At 40.7% G+C, this 24,156-nt stretch overlaps 2 protein-coding genes across 3 annotated transcripts in view; one reads left to right on the forward strand and one right to left on the reverse strand.

Moving 5' to 3' along the window:
- Window positions 1-16,594, forward strand: part of aspm (assembly factor for spindle microtubules) — a 34,310-nt gene extending 17,716 nt beyond the window's left edge. The window contains 14 exon segments of the mRNA XM_034237364.1: window positions 1,390-1,475; window positions 1,571-1,783; window positions 2,266-2,470; window positions 2,832-2,980; window positions 3,398-3,526; window positions 4,036-4,230; window positions 4,546-9,813; window positions 10,067-10,216; window positions 10,306-10,497; window positions 10,833-11,025; window positions 11,214-11,368; window positions 15,775-15,951; window positions 16,077-16,249; window positions 16,342-16,594. Of these exon segments, the coding sequence (XP_034093255.1) occupies window positions 1,390-1,475; window positions 1,571-1,783; window positions 2,266-2,470; window positions 2,832-2,980; window positions 3,398-3,526; window positions 4,036-4,230; window positions 4,546-9,813; window positions 10,067-10,216; window positions 10,306-10,497; window positions 10,833-11,025; window positions 11,214-11,368; window positions 15,775-15,951; window positions 16,077-16,249; window positions 16,342-16,444 (7,388 nt within the window). The 3' untranslated portion in view covers window positions 16,445-16,594.
- Window positions 16,595-17,350: 756 nt separating this feature from the next.
- On the reverse strand, window positions 17,351-23,949 carry LOC117560541 (complement factor H-like). 2 transcript variants are annotated; one of them, XM_034237451.1, is made up of 8 exons: window positions 23,766-23,949; window positions 22,765-22,947; window positions 22,477-22,671; window positions 22,210-22,389; window positions 19,579-19,746; window positions 19,086-19,253; window positions 18,265-18,444; window positions 17,351-17,637 (listed from the first exon to the last, which is right to left on the reverse strand). In XM_034237451.1, exons 1-8 carry the CDS (start codon window positions 23,833-23,835, stop codon window positions 17,447-17,449), a joined length of 1,335 nt encoding a protein of 444 aa, XP_034093342.1. In that variant the 5' UTR covers window positions 23,836-23,949; the 3' UTR covers window positions 17,351-17,446. The 2 variants fall into 2 exon arrangements, with proteins under 2 accessions (XP_034093342.1, XP_034093343.1); XM_034237452.1 differs by lacking the exons at window positions 22,765-22,947; window positions 23,766-23,949 and adding an exon at window positions 23,146-23,194.
- Window positions 23,950-24,156: the final 207 nt, after the last annotated feature.

A 24,156-nucleotide genomic window follows, 5' to 3' on the forward strand; every position in this document is an offset into this window, starting at 1 on the left:
TTTTTTTTGGTATTATTCATGCATATTTTACTAATCACTCCCCCCTCAAATGGAAATATGTGTTTACATAAATGGTGACCAAACCGTTTGAGACCCACTGAGATAACTCAGACTAAGTTAACTATCTAAACACTCAGAGAGTCCTTTACCTCACCTGAGCTGTAGTTATCAGTCTCTCAGTCTGACAGGAGAGGACTCTCCCTCCACCTTGTTGTTGAAAAAGCTCCTTATATACTTTAGCGCAGCTCGCTAGCACCAGATGCTAACAACAACACGTTAGCATGCTTATTAACAGCAGAAGATCTTTGTCGCAAGGGAGAAACCTACAAAACGGTATTAAACTAGCAAATTCTGAAACGAAAGTTGTACTCACCAAACACTTTAATGAAGGTCGCCTTGCAAACGGGAACCTTCTCTGGGTGACTGTTGCACAAGAGATTGTACTTGACAGATACGTTCCGGTCTTTTTGTTTGTTTACGTCCTGAACTTTCGGACGCTTCCTTTTCACTTGCGTGATGTCCAGGAGATGAAGTATAGCCCAGTCCTGGTCAACCTTGTTTGGTTTTTCATACAAATGGTTGAAGTTCATCATCAGGTCGTCCGGTGACAGCTTCTCGGCCTGACAGAAACCTTTCGCAGCAGCTTTGTGTTGACATCCCACAGTCGGTATTAACGCGCCACACAAGTGACGAACCTTCTTTTGTTGTTGTTTTTTGTGGTTTTCTTTGTCCAGTCGACGTTTTCTACCCCCAGGTGTAGGTCTCACTGGCTCATCCAGGCCATCAAAGGTGTTACAACAGTTTAAAGACATTTAAAGACTTATTTCGAAGACTGAATGAACATAAACAAACCTCGACTCAGAGCGCCGCCATGTTGGATTGCATAGAACGCTCACCGAATTCTGATTGGTAGAGAGGACATATCGCGCTTAGGCTCAAAATGGGTTCGGCGCTTATCGCGGTTTGGAAAGGAACTGCACCTTGCCGTACATTTTAAACAAGGATATATAGCGATTTGGCATGAAACGTTGATAGAACAGTGAATAGGTTCAGTACACAGCAAACTCAATTTTTTTCAATTTGGCGTTTATAGCGTTTTGGAAAATAACTCCTCATATGTATAGTATATTTTATATTAGGCTGCACTTACTACAAATAATTAGTTAAGTTCACGTCACTTGTTCCTAAAGCTCAAAACAATGTATTTTTAATTATTGTTCCTTTAGTCAAACCTCAAAATATTTAATTTACAATAATAGGAATTGCATTAAAGCAGTGTAATCCTCACAATATTAAAGGATGTTTTGACATTTTTGATAGACAAATGATTTGAGTGCAATAAACTTAATTTGATTTGTGGAAATTAAAGATTTGTGTCTTCACTTCCAGGCTCGAACATTGATTCCAGGGACATTGTGGATGGACACAGAGAGAAGACTCTGAGCCTCTTGTGGAAAATCATCTTTGCGTTTCATGTGTGTACACTTTCCAATAGGGCACAACATTTTGATACAATGTTCACGTGTGGGAATGAGTTAATTGATATGCTGTACATCAAATGATCCTTAAGGTGGAGGTGATTCTGGATGGCGAACAGCTGATAGAGGAAATTGGCTTCCTGAAGAGATCCTTGAGGGCCAAGCGGAGGCTGGCGTGCCTGAGGGCCGACCGGGGTCTTCAGCCGAGTCCTGCAAAGAGCCAGGCACCGTACCAACACAGCAGCTCCAAGATCACCCTGCTGATGGACTGGGTCCACGCTGTGTGTGACTTCTACAATCTGAAGGTGAGTTTTACACTTTGAATTTCAGCCCAGACTTTCTAGTTGAATGATTTTTGCTAGTAGCCAGGATGCAGTGATACTCTGTTTCTGTGCTCACAACACAACAACTGTTTCATATTTATAAAAACATTTCATTTTTGTTGCTGTGTTTTGTAGTTTTGTCTTGTTCCTGTTATGTTCCCGTTTTTGTCTATTCCTTTGAATTGTTTGACACTTCCTCTGTTTTAGGTACTACCTTCGGCCCCAATAAAAAATACACTTTAAAAGTAACAAGAAACAAAAAACGTTTTCGTCTACAAAACAAAATTGAACTCATTATACACTATACTATAGTCAAAGTGTCTTTACCACATATTAACCTAATCATCAGAAGAAATATCAAATGCCTAGAGTCTTTCTCAGGACTTTTTATTTCCCTAGGCAATCACAATCATACAATTCCTCACAAGTGCTTCCTTAATAAAACGTTACGTGTGTCTGTGCAGGTGGAGAACTTCACCGTGTCGTTCTCGGATGGCCGCGTCCTCTGCTACCTCATCCACCACTACCACCCGGGCCTGCTGCCAGAGAGGGCCGTCAGTCACAGCACCACTCAGACGGTGGAGTGTTCGCCGAGGGGTCGCCTGGAGCTCAACTGCTCAGGCAGCGACTCTGACAACTCCTTTGACTACCCGTCCACGGGACTGAACGGTACTTGTGTGCGGTGTCTTCAGGGCAAATGTCTGCATTAGTACATTGCTTGAACTGAGACATTTAGGGTGCAATTTTTAAGACAGTATTTTCAGATTGATAAAGATGCAAAGAGATATCCAAAAAAATAAATGTGATTCATATTTTAACAGAATGAAACGAGTATTTTTAAACTTGCTTTATTTAATATTCAGGGGTCTGTGTCTAAAAGTAACGAGCTGGGGATGTTTCATGGTAATATCCTTTAGCTAAATATTATAACCTTTAACCTGAAGAGTCTCCCTTTTTTTAAGAGAATCTGAAGACATTGGAGATACCGCAACAGACTTGTGATGACTTTATCTGTTATTTTTGTGAACAGGCCCAGACTCTCCGTCTGTGGAGTTCAAAGAGCTCCTGGAGAATGAGAAGAATAACTTCAGACAGGTCAACACTGCAGTTTCTTACCTGGGCGGAGTTCCTGCCATGATCAACCCAGCGGACATGTCCAACACCATCCCCAACGAGAAGGTGAGCGCAGACATGTGTCCTCCTCCCTCTGCGGGAACACAGATCATTGTTGTTTTTTTTTAATGCAGATTGTAAGAAGCTGCTTAACATTCCAGTCCATATTTACAGTGCATAATACATTTTACACTGCAGCAGACTATTGCATGGAAGCCCACCACATCTTAGCTAGTATTGTTCATGTTCATAAATATCCCTTCATAGGTTTAGCCCCAAAGTTATGTTTTGCCTTAAGGCACAATAAAAGGACCATACCAGTGGTTTTGCAAAATATGCCCAATAAATCCTAGGAGTTTACAATGTCTTCACTGTGCAATATCAACTGGCTATACCTTTGGTCATAACATATTTGTAAACTCTGTAAATGGAAAGTGATGAAATGCTACACCTCCACCTTCATCCTCATCTGTTTATTTCCAGGTTGTGATGTCTTACCTTTCCTTCCTGTGTGCTCGTCTTCTGGACCTTCGGAACGAAACCAGAGCCGCTCGAGTCATACAGGCCGCCTGGAGGAAATACAGGTTAAAGAAAGACTTGCAGCTCTACAAGGTGGGTTCAGTGTTTGGTACAGCTGGTTAGTGCTGGAGTTTTACTTCTTTTCGATTTATTTTTAGCAAATTGAAATCAGTCGTGGGTGAGACCATTTGTGTCTGGATGGAATCATACTTAATCTAAAGCACATTTTTCAACTTTTTTGTGCTTGATTTTCTTTTCCTGCTTTATTTTCTATAGTTTTGAGTTGTTAAACAAAAAACACTGTTTCCACGTGGAAAACTTGAGTAGGGCTACCGCTGTTTGAGATATGAAGTACATGCATGTACAATTTGTTATTTAATTAAACAAATACTGTGCAAAAGTCATATTTTTTATTATACTTAATGATTACATTACAAGAAAACGTATTTCTAAAGTAAATGGAAAGATACACCTGATTAAAACTGCAAAGAAAATAAAGTATTTTCTCGTACTGAAACACAGAAAAGTATAAAAACGTAAAAATGATCAACAGTCATGTTTAACTTGGTTTATTTGTGTGTGTTTTTTTTGTCTGGTTACAGGAAAGAAACATGGCTGCTGCGAAGATCCAGCTGGTTGTGAGGAGTTTTCTCCAGAAGCGCAGAGCTAAGAGACAGAACCAAGCTGTCATTATCATCCAATCAGTCTGGAGAGGTTATGAGGCCCGCAACAGGCTGAGGCTAAAAAAACAGGCCCAACTTCAAGCTCTACAGCATGAAGCTGCAACTGTCATTCAGGTAGGTGTTTTCATTATGAAAAGGATTGTTAACCAATATTAAAGACCAAATTCTACATGTACACATAAGAGTTTTTCATAAATTATGTATAAAGGATTCAAATACTAGTCATTGCAGTAGAAGTAAAATGGTACGTAATTTGTATTCTCAAATGGTCTTAACTTGTTGAACAACACATTAATGTTGACCTGTATTTAAATACTGTCTAGCCAACATTTACAACTGTTTTCTTTGTATTTATTTATATAAATCTAACAGCTGTTTTATCATGAAGCCTGTTTGTGTAATTGGTCTTTGAATACATTTCCCATACAGGCCCAGTGGAGGATGTTTTCGTGTACGAGGGGTTTCCAACGTCTCAGATACTACACCATTGTTGTCCAAGCACAATGGCGAATGAGGAGTGCAGCCTCTGCTTATAGGAGAATATCCTGGGCGGCAACTGTCATTCAGAAGCACTCTAGAGCATGGGCTCTGGCAAAAAGAGACCTTGAACATTATCTTCACCTTAGAGCTGCAGTCATGAAAATACAAAGAGGGTACAGAAGATGGAAAACCCAGAAAACGGAGAAGGAAAACTGTGCTGCCAAAGTGATACAAACTGTGTTCAGGAAATGGTACGAGGACCAAATGGCTGGGAAAAGAGCTGCTGCTGTAAAGATTCAGTCTTGGTACAGAATGCAGACAAGTCTCCATCAATACAAAAAGATAAAGAGAAGCACTGAGCTCATTCAAGCCCAGTATAGAGGTCATGCACAGAGGCGCTGCTTTCAGATGTTAAAACTACAGCACCACTCGGCTATTGTCATTCAAAGTGCTTACAGGGGGCATGCTGTCAGAAAACAGGTGGCAGAGATGAGATGTGCTGCTGTCCTAATCCAGAGCTGGTTCAGGGCCTCCGTCGAAAGGAAAATGTTATTGAGGATGAAATGTGCTGCAATTACCATACAGGCAGCCTATCGTGCGAAAGTGGCTCGAGAGGCCCTGAAAAAACAGCACAAGGCAGCAACAGTAATCCAGACAGCTTTCAGGAAGCATGCTACCCAAAGGCGCTACCTTGTCCTGAGACAAGCTGCAGCTGTGATACAGCAAAAGTACAGAGCCACAATTTTGGCTCGTAAAACAAAGAAGGATTATGATGCCTTTAGGAATGCTGCACTTGCCTTACAAGCTCACTGGAGAGGCAGAGCTGACAGGAAGAGGATGGAGAAGCGGCATCAGTGTGCCACTCTGATACAGGCGCATTACCGTCGGCACAAATCGCAAGCAGAGTATAGGTCCAAGAAGGCCTGTGTTTTGGTTGTACAGCGTCACTACAGAGCTTATGTTGCTGGAAAGGAAATGAGAAAAACATACCTGAGCATGAGAGCAGCCTGTGTTACACTCCAGGCTGCCTTCAGAGGCATGAGAGTTAGGAAAGAGCTGAGGAAAAATCATAAGGCAGCCACTGTCATTCAGTCCTCAGTTAGGATGTTTATATGTCGGAAACGGTATTTCCTCCTCCAAAGTGCAGCGATTGTCATTCAAAGTCAATACAGAGCTCTTCTGTTATGCAAGGCACAGCAAAAAGAATACATAGCGCTAAAGCTGGCGACCTTAAAGATACAAGCTGCCTATCGTGGATATAAATTGAGAGAAGATCTAAAGAAGAGGCACAACGCTGCCAGAGCAATCCAAGCTCAGTTCAGGATGCACATGATGCGTATGGCCTACCTTGCAACCAAGTGTGCTGCCATCATTGTTCAGCAACGCTATAGGGCCAACATGCTCAGAGATCAGCAGGTGCAGAGGTACAGAACAATGAAATCTGCCGCTGTAGTTATCCAGGCAGCCTATCGTGGCCAAAGGGCCAGAAGGAAGATTGTAGAGATGCATCAAGCTGCTACAATCATTCAGAGGAAGTTACTTACTATTCGAGATAGAAATAGGTTCCTAGCTCTTAAAGCAGCCGTTCTTGTTTGTCAGCAGAGGTACAGAGCGGTGACTCTGGCAAGAAAAGACTGGTTGGTCTATATGTCAAAGCGCAGGGCAGTAATTTGTCTGCAGGCAGCCTACAGAGGATGTAAGGTCAGAAAGCAGTTACGTATCCAACATTCGGCAGCTATAACAATTCAGTCTCATTTCCGAAAGTATCAGCAGAGAACTTACTACAAGACCCTTTGCCGGGCTGCCAGTGTTTTGCAAGCACATTACAGAGCCAACAAGAAAATGAGAGAGGAGATGAAAGCCCTCATGACCATGAGAAATGCAGCTGTTGTCTTACAAGCTGCATTCCGAGGAATGACATCCAGACGAATTATCAAACGAAGGTATCTGGCTGCCAGTGTAATTCAGAGAGCTTACAGAGCCCACTGTGAACACCAACAGTATCAGACCTTAAAATCCTTCACTCTTACCATTCAGCGACGGTATCGGGCCAATGTGGCAGCAAAGGAACAAATGGAAAAATACCAAAGGGTGTGCAGTGCTGCTGTTGTTATCCAGGCAGCACACAGAGGCAATCAAGTCAGAAAGGAGGTGGCTCGTTGGCATCACGCTGCCACTGTGATCCAGTCATCATTCAGAAAGCACAGGAAGGAAGTCAAATTCCAGGCTATGCGTCTGTCCACCATTATCATCCAGAGATACTATCGCTCCTTTATTCTTCAAAGACAGGACAGAGAAAAGTTCCTGAAAGCAAAACATTCTGTCATTATCCTTCAAGCAGCTTTCAGAGGTCATCGTGTGCGATGCAGCATTGCCAAAATGCACAGGGCAGCTACTGTCATTCAAGCTAACTTCAAGAGGCATAAAGAGCAATCAGCTTTCAGGAAACAACGCTGGGCAGCCTGTGTCTTACAGCAGAGGTTTAGAGCTCAGAGACAGAGAAATGCTGACATAAAACATTATCAAAAGTGCAGAAAAGCGGCTATTGTGTTACAAGCTGCATATCGTGAAATGAAATCCAGACAACTTGTCAAACGAAGGCATCAGGCTGCCATTGTTATCCAGAGGGCTTACAGAGCCCACTGTGAACACCAGCAGTATCAGACTCTAAAATCTTCAGTTCTCACCATTCAGCGACGGTATCGGGCCACTGTAGTTGCAAAAGAACAGATGCAACAATACCAAAGGATGCGCAGTGCTGCTGTTGTTATCCAGGCAGCATGCAGGGGCAATCAAGTCAGAAAGGAGGTGGCTTGTTGGCATCACGCTGCCACTGTGATCCAGTCTGCATTCAGGAAGCACAGAGAGGAAGTCAAATTCCAGGCCATGCGTCTGTCCGCCATTATCATCCAGAGATACTATCGCTCCTGTATTCTTCAAAGACAGGACAGAGAAAAGTTCCTGAAAGCGAGACATTCTGTCATTATCCTTCAAGCAGCTTTCAGAGGTCATCGTGTGCGAAGTAGACTTGCCAAAATGCACAGGGCAGCTACTGTCATTCAAGCTAACTTCAAGAGGCATAATCAGCAGTCAGCCTTCAGGAAACAAAGCTGGGCAGTCTGTGTCTTACAGCAGAGGTTTAGAGCTCAGAGGCGGAGAAATGCTGACCTAAAACATTATCAGGAGGTCAGGAAAGCTGTTATTGTTTTACAAGCCGCCTTCCGTGGGCTGAAGTCCAGAAGAATCATCAAACAAAGACTTCATGCTGTCTGTGTTGTCCAGAGAGCTTACAGATGTTTCTTCGAACGCAAACAATATGTGAAATTGAAGTTTTCTGTCCTTGCTATTCAGCGAAAATATCGGGCTTCTGTTGCAGCTAACGCTCAAAGAATGCAATATGTGGAAATGAGCAATGCATCCATTACTATTCAGGCGGCATACAGAGGGTGGAATGTCAGAAAGGAGGTGGCTCGTTGGCATCACGCTGCCACTGTGATCCAGTCTGCATTCAGAAAGCACAGAGAGGAAGTCAAATTCCAGGCCATGCGTCTGTCCGCCATTATCATCCAGAGATACTATCGCTCCTGTATTCTTCAAAGACAGGACAGAGAAAAGTTCCTGAAAGCGAGACATTCTGTCATTATCCTTCAAGCAGCTTTCAGAGGTCATCGTGTGCGAACTAAAGTTGCCAAAATGCACAGGGCAGCTACTGTCATTCAAGCTTACTTTAAGAAGCATAGTCAGCAGTCAGCCTTCAGGAAACAACGCTGGGCAGCCTGTGTCTTACAGCAGAGGTTTAGAGCTCAGAGGCGGAGAAATGCTGACCTAAAACATTATCAGGAGGTCAGGAAAGCTGTTATTGTGTTACAAGCTGCATATCGTGAAATGAAATCCAGACAACTTGTCAAACGAAGGCATCAGGCTGCCATTGTTATCCAGAGGGCTTACAGAGCCCACTGTGAACACCAGCAGTATCAGATTCTAACATCTTCAGTTCTCACCATTCAGCGACGGTATCGGGCCACTGTAGCTGCAAAAGAACAGATGCAACAATACCAAAGGATGCGCAGTGCTGCTGTTGTTATCCAGGCAGCATGCAGGGGCAATCAAGTCAGAAAGGAGGTGGCTCGTTGGCATCAGGCTGCCACTGTGATCCAGTCATCATTCAGAAAGCACAGAGATGAAGTCAAATTCCAGGCCATGCGTCTGTCCGCCATTATCATCCAGAGATACTATCGCTCCTGTATTCTTCAAAGACAGGACAGAGAAAAGTTCCTGAAAGCGAGACATTCTGTCATTATCCTTCAAGCAGCTTTCAGAGGTCATCGTGTGCGAAGTAGACTTGCCAAAATGCACAGGGCAGCTACTGTCATTCAAGCTAACTTCAAGAGGCATAATCAGCAGTCAGCCTTCAGGAAACAAAGCTGGGCAGCCTGTGTCTTACAGCAGAAGTTTAGAGCTCAGAGGCGGAGAAATGCTGACCTAAAACATTATCAGGAGGTCAGGAAAGCTGTTATTGTTTTACAAGCCGCCTTCCGTGGGCTGAAGTCCAGAAGAATCATCAAACAAAGACTTCATGCTGCCTGTGTTGTCCAGAGAGCTTACAGATGTTTCTTCGAACGCAAACAATATGTGAAATTGAAGTTTTCTGTCCTTGCTATTCAGCGAAAATATCGGGCTTCTGTTGCAGCTAACGCTCAAAGAATGCAATATGTGGAAATGCGCAATGCATCCATTACTATTCAGGCGGCATACAGAGGGTGGAAAGTCAGAAAGGAGGTGGCTCGTTGGCATCAGGCTGCCACTGTGATCCAGTCTGCATTCAGGAAGTACAGAGAGGAAGTCAAATTCCAGGCCATGCGTCTGTCCGCCATTATCATCCAGAGATACTATCGCTCCTGTATTCTTCAGAGGCAAGAAAGAGGAGCATTCATGAACTTGAAGCAATCAACTATCACCCTTCAGGCAGCTTTCAGAAGCTGGTGTGTCAGGAGGGATATAAGTCGACAAAATCAAGCCGCCATTGTAATCCAGTCGTGCTGGAGATGCTCTGTGCAGAAGCGTATCTTCCAGAGGAAGCGGGAAACTGCTGTGAAGCTTCAGCGGCGGGTCCGGGCAGTGCAGCTCGGCAGGTTGGAGAGAAACAACTACATCCGAATGAAGAAGGCTACCATCACACTTCAAACACACTGCAGAGCCTGGATTGCAAGACGACAGGTACGTTTGCTAGGAATTTTCACACCTTTCAGGCAGCCTTTATTTGGTATTCACTAATCTTGTTACATTGCTCATAACAGATTATCATCACATATTTTAAGAAATAAGAAGTTGATATCGTTGTGAGAGAAAATGTAATTAAACCACTGTCTGCCTGGAAAGATGCCGACTACATTAACATCTGATATGTTGTGAGCGTGCCAGTAGGATACACAAAAAAGCTTACCTTCCTTTACATTCTATTTTGTTCCAGGTACTAGAGAGAGCCAAAGCAGAGAGGAGGCTCCGTTTTACATCAGCGGTCTTCTACCATCTCAGTGCCATAAAGATCCAACGAGCACTCAGATCCCATTGGGTTTTGGAGTCAGCCAAAAAACAAATCCATTCTGTCATCACAATACAGGTACAGACAGACACAGAACCCGCAATGAATGACATGTTGAAAAACAATCGGTGAACATTTCTTACAATGATTTCCTTTTGTTTTCCTAGCGATGTGTGAAGGCGAGGCAGCAGAGGAGACGGTATCTTGAGGACAGGAGGAATGTGGTTGTAGCCCAGAGAGCAGTCAAGCGTTGGTTAGCTCGTCGCCACAAGTCGGCGTCTGTCATCCAGCAAGCCGCCAGAAAATTCCTCCTCCTTAGGCGCCAGAAGAGGGTTGAACAGGGCATTGTCAAAGCTCAGGTGATTCAACTAGTGGTTAATTTTCCACAAATTACTTCTGTAAATTAAATGATAGGCTCACTGTATTTTTAGCAGGTCTTTCAATAAGAGGCCATACTTTTTGTGGTTATTATTCTTATTCATATTGGCTTTGCTCTGCTTTTAACGGAAGGAATGAAGGACAAAATTCACTCCATCCTGTTGTTTTCTTCATTAGTGGACACAGTAGTCAATAATATGATTGACCCAAAGGCATACGATATTTTAACTTGATCTCATGAGGACAAAAAGGCTAACTCTTTTTAGGAAAATATAATGTAACGATGAAATCTTCTAATTGTCTTTCTCCCCTGAAGGCTCTCTGGAGAGGACACCGCTCCCGTCGACTGAATGACAATGCCAAGGTGGTGAAGTTGAGACAGCGCTTACGCGAAGTCTCCGCCTGCGTCAGAGAGGAGGACAAATTGTGCAACAAGACGTCCTCTGCCCTGGACTACCTCCTCCGATACAAACACTTCTCGTACATCCTTGAGGCTTTGAGAAACCTAGGTGAGGTTTGATCTATTTTCTGATAATGCATCCATATGATGCGACCATAAAGATTCCTGCTAAAACCAAGTAGCTTTTAAAGCAAGATGACCTATTTGGGTAGTTAATGAAAGACAGCAGTGTTTATTCTCTTCCCATATCCAGATGTTTACCGTTTGGTGTGTTTTGTTCCTTGTGTGTGTGCGCAGAGTCTGCAACCAGACTGTCTCCAGAGTGCTGTGAGCGGCTGGTGGAGAGCGGAGCCACAAACACCATCTTTACACTCGTCCGCTGCTGCAACAGGAGCGTCCCCTGCATGGACGTCATCACCTACTCCATCCAGATCCTCCTCAACCTCTCCAAGGTACAAACCGTGCCTGCTCTGCTCATGAAATGTTGCCATAAAAAGATTATCTGGCTATCATGCTCTTGGTGTGAAAAAATAAGATAATGGAGAGAACAGTAATCTGTTAAACAGTACTTTAACATTCAAAGCTACACTTCTTCTATTGATAGGAAGGTAGGAACATATACAATATGTAGCTGAGTCTTTCCTATTTTGTCCTAGTTATTGAATGGACAAAGAGTTGGGCTTTCAAAGCCAAGTTAACACTTTGGTTTGAATTTTTTTTTTTGGGTCACAAAATGCATAATAAGATGATATTCCAACACAAATCTATCTAGCATGAGAGTTTTGAAGTTTTCAAATCCACGTTTGCCAGTGCCCTCTTGGCTCTTTGGGACCAGGGGCCTCATTTATAACGCCGTGCGTAGGATTCACGTGGGAAGGTTGCTTACGTAGTAGAAATCCAAAAAATAGGTACAGAAATGATCCGACATTTTCCGATTCACCAAACATTGCGTACCGGCAAGGAAAGTGCGTACAGCACTTCCTACGCCGGTTTCCCTTTATAAATCACAACCAACTCGAAATGCGGTGCAGCTTTTGCGGGCTTCACGTAACGCCCATATTTGCCTATAAATAGTCAAAGAAACGCCCATTCAATCATTCTGACTGACTTTATGAAGAAGATCGCAGGAAATGACGACAGAACAGCTAAAAAAGACATCTCACACCGTGTCAGATTTTGGTTATTTTGTGGAGGTCGAGATAAATCATATTGTTTGGTGGATGCAGTTTGAACCAGAGTAGCAGCATGAAGGTCGGATCGTCACCAAAATAAATAAATAAGTGGTCCGAAAAAGGTTCATGACAAAAAAAATACACATAGCCTTCCTCAGGCAGTGTGTTTGTACCGGGGACAGGAGACACCCCCTTGATGAGAAACTGTAAGAAGTGAATGGGGAATACCCCCGGAGTGGAGTCATGACGACTGGATCTGAATTATGTTTTTGTATTTGGTGGTTTGTGTTCCAGCTGTCGATCAGCTGTGCGCAGCGTCTCCACTGCAGCCTGTGCGTCTCAACCCCCCCCCCCCCCCCCCCCCAGCAACCCTATATCCACCAGTTAAAGGAAATACAACTAATGTGTTGTGTTATATTAGCTGTATAATTTACCACATATGGTGTTCTTAGCTTCCATACCTCCTGTGTTTTATGAGCGACTTATCAAGTCTTGGCAAACGGCATAAAACATGATTAAACGTGATAGTATATAAAACCATGCTCGTATCTACAACCTATAGAAAAGCAACACGGCGTCAGTTTAGACGTAATTCTGTCCTCCTGCTTACCGCATCATTTATGAGAAAACTTTTCATAACATTAACACAACATATTCGAGGTGGTTTTCAATAACGTATCCGTATTTATTTATTTCTCCAAGTTATGTTTTTGTGTGCACTGAGGAGTCTCAAACAGGCGTTTGTTTAATCATTTTAAGATTGGCTTTAATCAATGTTTGAAAATGAATTCTTCATATGATAAATGAGAGGTAACATTTTATTTATGGTATTATTTCCACATATTTCTCTCCATTCTTCCTTCTGCCAACGGTGTCGCAGTTTCTCGTCTCTCCCGTTTTTGTGCTTAGTGCGTACGCATGGGTTAGAGTTTGCGTGGAGGACCGCACATTTTCCCGTCAAGTTAGTATTTTATAAATCGCAAACATTGCGTAGAAACTGGCGTATGCCATTTTTTTCAGCGTATATCCCTTTATAAATGAGGCCCCTGGTTTGAAAAAAGAAGGTTAAAACGTTTTTTTTTAGGGGATTAAAATCTTACACCTAACTTTCATGAACTCGAAACACAGTGAGATAGAGTTAGCGAGTCAAACGAAGACACAGACAACATCCGTCTGTACAAAACTTTTGTAGCAACGTGCCACAAGGTAGCCAATTGTTGATGTAAAACAAACAAAAGTTCACAACATATAACTATGTATTGTGCTTAGTTCATGTTGCAGTACCTATAGTTCTACTGCACATGGTGCTGAAAAGCAGGTTATTATTTAAGGCGAGACACGGCAGGCAAAAACATCGTTTTTCATGCGCTGGTCAATTTTGAGATGTTGTGCTATTTTGATTCCATAACATGTTTTCTTTCAGGCTTTTGGAAGGAAAACGTACAAAATACACATTTAAGTGTTTATTTTAATATAGTTTGTCTATTTGCGTCTGTAGATTTCTCCTAAATTCACCAAAAGTTAGCATTCTAACGTAACATAAAGTACCGCGATCACTGTTTGCACAATGTCATCAGAGATATCGTTGGAAAGCTCAGTTTTTCCTGCACAACCTCATAGGATCCAAATATGGTCATTTCCTTATCAGAAACCAATCGTGAAAGTACAAAGGGGTCTTAAACCAAGAAACAAAATCTCATTGGCTGGTGTCAATTTCTGACAACGTGATTCGTTCGGATGCGTCACGTGGTGTGCTAAAACACTTCCTGGTAAATCTCAAAATGGCAAAAGAACGGCGAAAAAAACGTTCACAGAGAAGACGACAACAATTGTCACTTGCACGAAGCAAGGTTATACAAAAAACAAATGACCCCGAACATGAAATACCTTCACGGAGTGCGTCGATGCGCAAGCTGTCATCCAAAGAACAGGAGGGGTTAGGGAGCGCCACACTGCAATCTTTAAAGGTCGTTTTCGAAAATGTTCACTTCAGTAGCACGTAGATACACCAAACCTTCCAGTTATATTCCTATCAATATTATGAAGGCTTTTAAAGAAGGGTTTGTATATATATATCATTCATAGCCTGAATTGTATAACATTTTATACCTAAAAACATGGCGAAAATGGATATTTTAGGGCTGTTGACAGTCATTTCTGATTTATGGAGTGATAAAAAGAGATATCCAAAATCCCTTCTGTAAAAGCCTTAGATACTAATATGACTACAAAATGAAACAATCATTTTGAACCTGGCTTTATCCAAAGTTCAGATTTCGGTTCCTGAAATGTGTTAACATATGCGCATATTTAATGAGATAATGGATCATTTGCATATTTAAACATGCTATTTCAGAAAACTTGTAATACAAAAAACAATTGCCTTATTGTAAGTAATTACCTGGAGAAATTTCTAGCTGAGATCTTTAAGTTAAAAAAATTACCCTATTCACCTGGGGTGTCTCGCCTTAAACATGTGAACATAACTCATGTCAGATCATTTAACTCTAGTGAGTAAAGCTGAGGATAGCCACAGCATCAACAGGGCTCACTTCCCCACAAACTTACAGCTTGTCAGTTCCTTGTTTCATGTTAGGCTCAGTTTCTCTTCCTTAAAACAGAGTTCAGATGGATGGGTTTCAAGTGTTTTTCTATGTTTTAAGTGTAATTGTTTCTTTTCCCACAGTCTTAATGAACACATTAAGAAATAAGTCTAACTATAACATTTGTAGCAGTGTTTCCCCTACCATTGTCTTGGAGGTGCGCTGCGCCCCGCCAATGGAGCCCCGCGCCCCCCTGAAATTCAAGGTGTTAAAAAAGATATATATATATAGCACCAAATTGCAACTAATCTATATCTACTGTCACTTTTCACATTGAACATGTGCTCTTTTATTAAATAAACTAAACACTTTCATTTTAAGTTGTGAGTTTAGTGTTTTTGACCCTAAGAAACACTGATGCATTAATCAATAACAATAATACACAGCTCCTCTCTCTGTTCCAGATGATTTAAACAATATATATCCCAATGCCACCGTCCCCACCCCCGCTCAGGCAGCACCCCCCCCAAAGCAGTAAACCTAGGGGAAACACTGTAGTACATGGTTCTATGAAATATGTTTTCCAGTGATTTAAAACCTAGGGAGACTACTTGATTTACAGTAATCTATTACATGTCCTGAACTAAGTTAATTTTTGAGAAAGACCCTTAGATGTATTAAATACAAGTTAATTGTTTTTTGTCAGATAATTGTGTGTTACAGGCTTAAATAAGTGTAGTTTACAAAATGTGGATTCAAATTGTTAGAAATTCTGCTTTTTCAAAGTGAAACATTTTCCATTAATGGCTATACTTTAAAAAAAGAATACAAACAAATCTGAAGTTCAACAGTTGGTACAGCTCCACAATTAGATGTTTGTCCTCATGTGTAAATAGCAGTTTGGACTTTTAACCTTTTTTATATTGGAAGAAGACGGAGGAAGGTGGGGATAAGAAAATGAATGCCAGTAATGCCACATTATACAATGGCTTCAAACCAACAGATGGTTTAATCAGAGCCTTCCAAAGGAATGATGAAGCAAAAGCATTGATGGTTTTAAAAAGTAAAATATGTAGTTTGTTTGATTCCCTGTATTTTTCTTCCTTTCCTCTCCTCCATTCTTTCGTGGTATTCCTTCCATAGTACCACAAGACCACTGAGGCAGTGTATTCGGTGGAAAACTCTGTGGAGACTCTGCTGGACCTGCTGCAGAGATACCGTGAGAAAGCTGGAGATAAAGTGGCAGAAAAGGGCGGCAGTATCTTCACAAAGGCCTGCTTCCTTCTTGCTCTCCTCCTGCAAGACAAGTACCGCGTTGTGGTCCGTAGCTTCTCTGACATAAAAACTGTTGAAATATGTTATTATAGAAATTACACAACCAAATTCTAATCTGACAGAAACTGCTATTGTAGTTTTGTAATAAATGTGAACTCTTTTATTTATAGGAGGTTATGAAGCTACCCAAAGTGTTGGATAGGCTACGCAGTATCTACCGCCTCACCGCTCGCAAACACAAGATGGACGCTGAAAGAACTGTTACGAAACAGAAAATGAACGCATCAATCAACGGGAGCTTTTTCTTTCCAGCGACACCTCGTAAATCCCGCCCTGTGCCAAAGTAAGTTTTGACTGTGTCTATGTAAAGTATTTGTCTGAGATTCAGATTTCATGTGTTTTGTAGTGGTAACTGACATCCTGTTTGTTTTTCAGATTTGCACCGGATTGGGTTCTCAGAAAGGACAAGCTCCAAGATATTGTGGATCCTCTCAGGGCCATTCAGATGCTGGCAAACACACTCTCTATTGTGTTGTAAATACAGGCTTTTAAATCTTCATTTTATCATCTCATTCTTGTGCTTCAGAAAATATAACTTTTTGTATAGTTTGAGGTGTTTTTTGTTTTGTTTTTTCACTATTGCGTTTCCATGATTTCCTTGTAAATATTAAAATGGATATGTTTCTTATACACGGGCCAGTTTCTTCTATCTATCTAATGGGTTTTATACTGAAATGAGGCTGAACAGGTGGGTGTTTAAATGAAATTCTGGGTAACTTGCTCCCAGGTGGGAAGTTGTAGCCACCTAATGTCATTGTTAGCACTGTTAACAAAGCACTCTACAATGAGGTATGTTAAAGCATTGGTAGAATGAATTATATATACAATGATGTTCGTCATTGTATTAAGATTATTGCATCTTTTAAATAGCTTCCCTATCATTAGACCTAAATGTCTCCATGTCAATGCAGAATTGTATAACAATTATGGCATTCTAATTTTAATTGGATGGTGGTTAAAGTCTTAAATATGTTTATAAGCTTTCATGTCATATGAACCATTTCGTGTAAAACAATGCAGCATTAAATTACTAAATAGGATCTGAAATCTGCAGTTTTTAAATTGAAAATAAGCTCCTATATTATGGGAACTAATGACTTGAAATCAATTCAATATCATATAACTAAACTAAACATTGGATACATCTCTTTATCTTTCATATATGTTTAATGATTTAATTTAATTGTATACTAATATCTTTGAAAAATAAGCTGTTTCTTTATTGAAAAGTCAAATGTCTTTGCAATAGCTTTCATTTCATGAGACCCATTGACTTCCAATCCATACCAGATTTTATTTCTACACTGGCTAAATTCTAATTGTTTCTTTTTACTCATGGTATGCTACAGACTGTATTTAGGAGGCAGAAAAGAGACAGATCATGTATGTTTTAACATTTATACAGTTGACAACATCAAAGAGGAGACGGAATCAGTTCATAACTCTGCATAATCCGTTTTTTACTTTGATCTACTGTTGGCTAAAACTCTTGGCAAGTAGGCAAGACAATAACACCACTATTACACCTCTGAAGTAATGATACTGAACCAACAGGTATTCCTCTGGCACACCTAAACCCAATTATTTCATCATGAGTGAAATATGTACTGCCATTATATTTAAATGTAATGTTATGTTGTCTATTGTCGTCTTCATTCACGGTACAGGGTTCTGCAAGAGACAAACATAGCATGAATGACTGGAAAGCATACTGCATTTACAACTTTTGCCAATGTTGGGCAATAGCGATTTAGAGGGCTAGTTGGTGAGCTAAAATAATTGGAGAGCTGATTGCTTACATGCCAGCCAGCAGGCCCAGCACAAGTAATTCAAACTAACTCTGACCTTATTTCTATTTACTCTGTACTGTGTCATTCACTCTCCCCCTGGAATTATATAAATATACATAAATACGTACATAAATATAGCCCTCTGTTAGCTTGGGAGCTTAGCTTGGTTGCTAATGTGACAATAAGCTGACAGTTTATTAGAGACATATTGCCTCTTGGCACCCAACTGTTTACAAAGCATTCCTCTTTTGTTGAGCAGTTTAAACTCTGGCAGAGGAGGTTAAATAAAAGGGCCACACAGCTCAAATGCTAAAACAGCTTTCCATATTTCGTACTCTGTTATTGCCATGAACGTAGGTCAGGCACAAATGACATGTTGCATAAATGGATTTTATCTATTAGGTTTCCAATGCAATTACAACATGCAACGACTAACCATTTTAAAATGAAGTTTGATTTTCACTTTTTAATATTGCACATGTTATTTAAAGAAGAACCTGTAACTTACGGATGCATCTCATGTGTCCAGTCCATACACCATTGACGCAGGTTTTGTAAGGCTCTCCCTCCATGGTGTAGTATGCCTGGCACATGTATTCAACCATTTCATTATGGCTGTTATTACTTTTCCTGGCGTACTTGAGGTCTCCATCAGCAATGATTGGTGCTGTGCCACAACCTAGAACTTCTAAAAAGTATATCATACAGTTCAGGTACTGGATTGTGATTGTTATATGTACAGCACTTTGGCTCGACCAAAAATCGTTTATAAATGTGCTATATAAATAAAACCGTGACAACCATTCTCAAACGAAAACATAAATATACTCTATATTTGTATGTACTGTAGACTAAAAGATAAGCACAGGAATTAAAATATATATCATATGTAGTTTTAGTGGGGATGATCCCTTTTTATTTTGGCCTAATACCAATATGTGAGCCTTGAGTGTGAGAGGCTGCATGTGTTTAAAAGAGTATTCATAGTGTTCAGTCATGTGACCAGAGCAGAAACCCTGGCAACACCATAGCGCTACAGCAAAGGTGTAAGCAAAAGGCTGGTTGTATCTATTTTATAACTTCACAAAGCTCCCTGCAAAAATGCTCACTTACTGATAGTGTGCATCAAGGGATCAAATTGAGTGTCCTTAAGCATTTTGAAACTGATGAAACAGGGTCATCGAAGTAGTTATGCAATTTAAAGTCACTGAAGATGTTATTTTTTAGCTGTTAAGAGAACACACTAAGACCATGTTAATTAAACACCCAAATCCCTCTATCATTTTCCTTTAAGCTGTATTTGTTGTATGATTTGTTGTTTGACTTTACCTGAACAGCTCTGAGTCTCATTCCAACCATTTTCTTCACAGGTAAGAGTAACAATTATGTCAACGTTGTTCTTGCACGTATACTGGATGTGATCATTTTGCCTGTAACTTTCACTTACATCGCCGATAAAGTTTGCATCGTCGATGTGAGGTTTCTCGCACCGTCTTTCTGAAACAAATTCAAAGAATATTTGAAGTTATTCACACATCCTCCAGCTATTCCGGTTACATTAAAACATAATCAAACAAACCATTTCAAAAATGATGTCTTCAAGAAAAAGAAAAGGCCTTTGTTGATCCCCAAAGTCAGTTGTTGAGGCAACACAAAGAAAGAAAAATAGAAACTATATAATAAGAGTTTAAAGACAAGGTACCTCCCCTTTTACTGTTTAAGTGATCCATTTCTTGATAATCTACTGAACAGCAAGCCTGTTACAAATAAATTAAGTTCTTAATGTGTCTTTTAAGCATAACAAAAAGGAAAACGTTTTTACCTGTACATTGCAAACCTCTGCTCCAACCGTTAACCCCACAGGTTACAGTGAATTCTCCCTCGTAACCGTTGTTGCAAATAAACCTGACTTTGTCCTTGTATTCATATTCTTCCAGGTCGATTCCAACAATGCCTGCATTCGGGTAACCCGGCTGAGGGCATGCTATCACTGAAAAGAAAACCAATATATATGAAAAGATTGGAGATATACACATGTGCAAAACCTCAGCTCAAATCTCCAAAACTCTAAACACATTTTCAGCTCTGAACCCAATTTACAATTCAATACACTGCACACTGTTCTCTAATGGCGCATTTCCACTGCAGCGGGGTAGCCCCGTTTAAGCGTCCCTAAGCGTCCTCGCTCAGGCCTCGGGCTGCCTCGCTGGCCGTCCGAGGCCGTGGCGCATTACCATTACAGTTTAGGACCTGGGGTAGCAACGCAGTGTAGGCGGGGCGATCGGCTTCACATTTCGAGTTGTTCCGTCGAGCTCCCGCTGGATTTGATCATCCCCAATGAGATGAAGGAACGTCGTCACCTCCTCGGTCGACCACGGTGTGCTTTTCTTATTAGACGTAGCCATTGTTGTAACTCCTCCGTTTACAAAACGCTGTTTATAAAAATGCTGCAAGCTTGCTTCTAAATATATATGCGACGCTAGGGATGAACTCGCGCGCGATCTTGTGACGATTCTCTCTGACCAATCAGCAGTCGAGAGTGTTGACGTCACTAGTTCAGCCTTGGCTGGTCTGATCGAACCACGATTTTATGGGGCCGGAAAAAAAAAAAGTACCCGCTGGCCGGTAGCCTACTAGGCTATATGGAAAGGCCACCAAAAACTGGCATGGCCGCTTGAAGACGGTTAAGGACGCTTAAACGGGGCTACCCGCTGCAGTGGAAATGCGTCATTAGTAAGACACAGACATCTGACATATTAACTTGTCTGCCATTTTCAAAACACTGCCATTAAAAATACTACACACATGAAGCAGTTAACAAATACGCATGCCAAATGACCACAGACACCAAACTGCTTCATTGTTGACTCATCAATCAGGATGTAAGCACAAGAAAAAGGCTTCATGTAAGAGCTTTTTACAACAACAATGGATATATGGACATAGCAGCAAGAGGGAGGGAGGATAAGAGTGAGAGGGAGGATGAATTAAAGTAAATTGAAAAGTGATTTGAAGCCTAACAGTTGAAGCTCTATGACCGTCAGGCCTACTGTATAGATGCATGCTTCTTCTGCATGTTGATGACGTGCTGTGGCCAGACCCAGCTAGGTGGTGAAATGAAGCTTAAGTGTTTTTCTTTCCTCTCTCTAAGTTTTCTTTTCCATTTACTGTATCAGATTGAGAGCATGTTTTTTGTTCACACAACTGTGACTGTATTTGCTGTGCATTCATGTTTCGCAGATTAGTTGAGGATACAAATACAAATGTTTACTTTCAACAAAATATTTGTGTTTCTGCACATATTTCTGTCCTGCAGAACTATCTACATACAGAACAAAGTCCATAAGAAATGAGTGTGCTTTTGATTGAACACCAGAGTTTGAAGTTGGTTGGAAAAAGCGTCTCGTATTTTAAATGAAGTGTGTGCCATTTGGTGCACACTTCAAGTGTTTATCCTCCAGAGACCCACCCATTCATTTTTGTCCTCTGTGGAGCACATTGGGTTTTGGTCCGTTACTTTGAGGTTATGCATGCCACAGCATTAAGTCCAATTGTACTCCACAGAGGACATCCTGGGCTTTTCAAACATATGACATATGTGCGGGTGTGGCTTTGAAAAAGATAATTTCATTGTATTTCGAAAATGGCGTCCATCAACAAAAGCACTATTTATAGAAAGATAAATGGTAAGTTTGTAATTTTGTAATTACCAGTGTTGTGAGTTCAATATTTTTAATTAATTATAGTAAGGGAACATCTTAGGAGTTAGTGTAGTGAGTTTTCAGAGCAGTGTAATACCTATTTGACCTAAAACGAAATGTTTTTAGGAATGTCCTCTGAGGAGGACATGGGGATTTGCTAACTTTTTATTTCCCCCATTTTACACAACACACATGGAGTCCACTATGGGCCAAAACTAACACTTAGGTTTCTGTAGGGTTCATGGCAGACGGATGCAGTGGGAAAACATACATCAAGTGCCTCAAGTGTCAGATATATCTCTGCATTTCAAAAAAGGATGGAGTACTACAAATGAGGGCTCAGTATTTGTTGCATTGAGTTGTTGTGCTCTAATGTTGTCTAAATGTACTTGTATGTTAATGTTGTTTGTATACTATGCTTCGCATAACTAACACCTGATGACCTCTACAAAGGACACATAATAAAACAAAAATAAAAATATATTTGTTTAGTTTTTGTTAGTCATGATGTTTATACCACCCTAAAGACTTGTGTGATCAAAAGAAAAAAGCCATGATTTCAAAAGCATGTGTAAGCAATTAAAAAAAAGAAGTACATTCCTGACTGTTCCTGTGCTTAGCTGCAGTTCATGGGACTCTTTTTTTGAAAGTAGCTTTTACAGTAAACTATATAGTAAAAACTCCCCCCCCATAGCCAAATATGGAAACAAAATAACAGATATCTTATAAACATAAGGTTTACTTCACAATACCTTGACAAAGTGGATTTGGGTGCCATCCATCTCGGGTGCATGTGGCCATGTCGTTCCTGTCATCTTTCCTCCTGTAGCCTCTCGCGCACCCATAACGTGTCATCTCACCCGATTTCAATGTTAGCTGCCAACGACTGTCCCAAGACACATGTGGGACTCCTCGTTTGCTGCACGTAACCTCTAGAATAAGAAAACGTTTTGTAAATCTCAAGTAATCGAGCTTATGAAATATAAACAAATAAAACAGCATTCACAGCAGTGTCATACCTTGGCATTCAGGTGTGATAGTCCACTCTCCGTCCTCTTTGCATGTAGTTACTACTGAGACCTGTTGATGACTAAAAATCCAGTGGTTGTTTCCACAATTTACTGTCACTTGTTCACCAGCTAGAAACATGTTTCTATAAGCAGGTTCATAGCTGGTTCCTTTCAGCCCTGGCAGTTGTAGTTTACATGTTATTGCTGTATTTGTTGGAAAATAAACATATTATCCGTCAGAACCTATATTTATTGGGAAGTGTCACCAGTACACTGCATTACTCAGTTTTTACTTACGTTCACACAGAGGTGTGGGGCTCCATTCTGCTCTTACTCCATGCTTTGTGCATTTTGGAGATCTGGCATCAGCAGGTGTAAATGAGGGATCACACTGAAACTCCAGGACTTGATGTTCTTTGTACTCTTGGATTTCTTCAAGCACTTCACCATTTTCAATCTCGGGTGCTGTACATATTATCTCTGTTGAATAATACACAAGCAAGAATAAAGATTTCTGAAAGGTCACCTATTATGCAAAATCCACTTTTTCATGCATCTTATACATAAACATGTGTAAAGAAATTCTGAAAGTTTCAGGAAAAAAGATTGGCTCACTTTTTGTCCTGATCCATTGTCACTAAGTGTCACCAGACACTGCATTACTCAGTTTTTACTTACGTTCACACAGAGGTGTGGGGCTCCCAACAAACATAACCCCAAAAACATTTAAATGTAGCGTTTTAAAAAATAATTTAGGGAATGAAACAGAAATAAACAGAATGACAATTTCCCTTGAATTTTCAGTTAAACTGTAAATAATAATAGTTAAAATAAAGTGAAACAAACCATTTAGAAATGAATACTAGTCTCCAATAAAGAAAAATAAGATCACCCTTTGATGAGCAGCAATTCAGTTTTTGGGTGCTGAACATATTATCTTTGTTGCATAATACACATAAGCAAGAATACAAATGTATTTAGGAAAAGGCTAATTAAAAAGCCGTAGAGTTGATGCAGCCTGTAACAATGGGGTGTGGGAGGGCATGGTGGTATAACATCTGTTGCTGTTCTTTAACTGCAGGTTCATTGCTGGTTCCTTCCAGTGGTGGCAGATATAGTTTACATTTTATTGTTGCACTGTCCGTCACAGAACCAGTTTTCAGTGGTTTGTCTGATATAACAAGTCAATTGAGTTACTCAGTTCACACATAGGTTCACATTAAGTCCTGGATATGGTTTTATTCATATATAATATAGAGAAACAGAGGGATTAATAAATAATTCCCCCTCTTGCTTACCTTCCTGTTGTAAAGACGTATCCATTTTAAGGCATAGTATAAAGAACCCAAGAAAGTAAACATATGTCATTGTGAGGATCCAGGAATAGCTGTACTTCTGTAATTACTTAAATCGACTCTTTCTACACAGTGGAAAGTACAAACAATTGAATGAAACTGTCTCAGGAACATGAGTACCTCCCCCTTAAAACACGCACGCACGCACGCACGCACGCACGCACGCACGCACGCACGCACGCACGCACACACACACACACACACACACACACACACACACACACACACTCTCTCTCTCTCTCTCCGATTGGTTTACCTATATATATGTTATTTGTATTATATAACAACCCTGATATGGAAATAGTTTTTCCACCGTATTTTGTATTTAATAAAT

Source organism: Gymnodraco acuticeps, unplaced genomic scaffold, assembly GCF_902827175.1.
Source record: "Gymnodraco acuticeps unplaced genomic scaffold, fGymAcu1.1, whole genome shotgun sequence".
Taxonomy (NCBI): domain Eukaryota; kingdom Metazoa; phylum Chordata; class Actinopteri; order Perciformes; family Bathydraconidae; genus Gymnodraco; species Gymnodraco acuticeps.

What these genes read in the sequence shown, in the direction of transcription:
- LOC117560541 (XM_034237451.1), bottom strand. Translation starts at nt 23,835, where the DNA reads ATGACATATGTTTACTTTCTTGGGTTCTTTATACTATGCCTTAAAATG. An exon ending in TATCACACCTGAATGCCAAG is followed by an intron (nt 22,390 to 22,476) that starts GTATGACACTGC and finishes TTCTTATTCTAG; the next exon opens with AGGTTACGTGCAGCAAACGA. An exon ending in TGAGACTCAGAGCTGTTCAG is followed by an intron (nt 18,445 to 19,085) that starts GTAAAGTCAAAC and finishes TATACTTTTTAG; the next exon opens with AAGTTCTAGGTTGTGGCACA.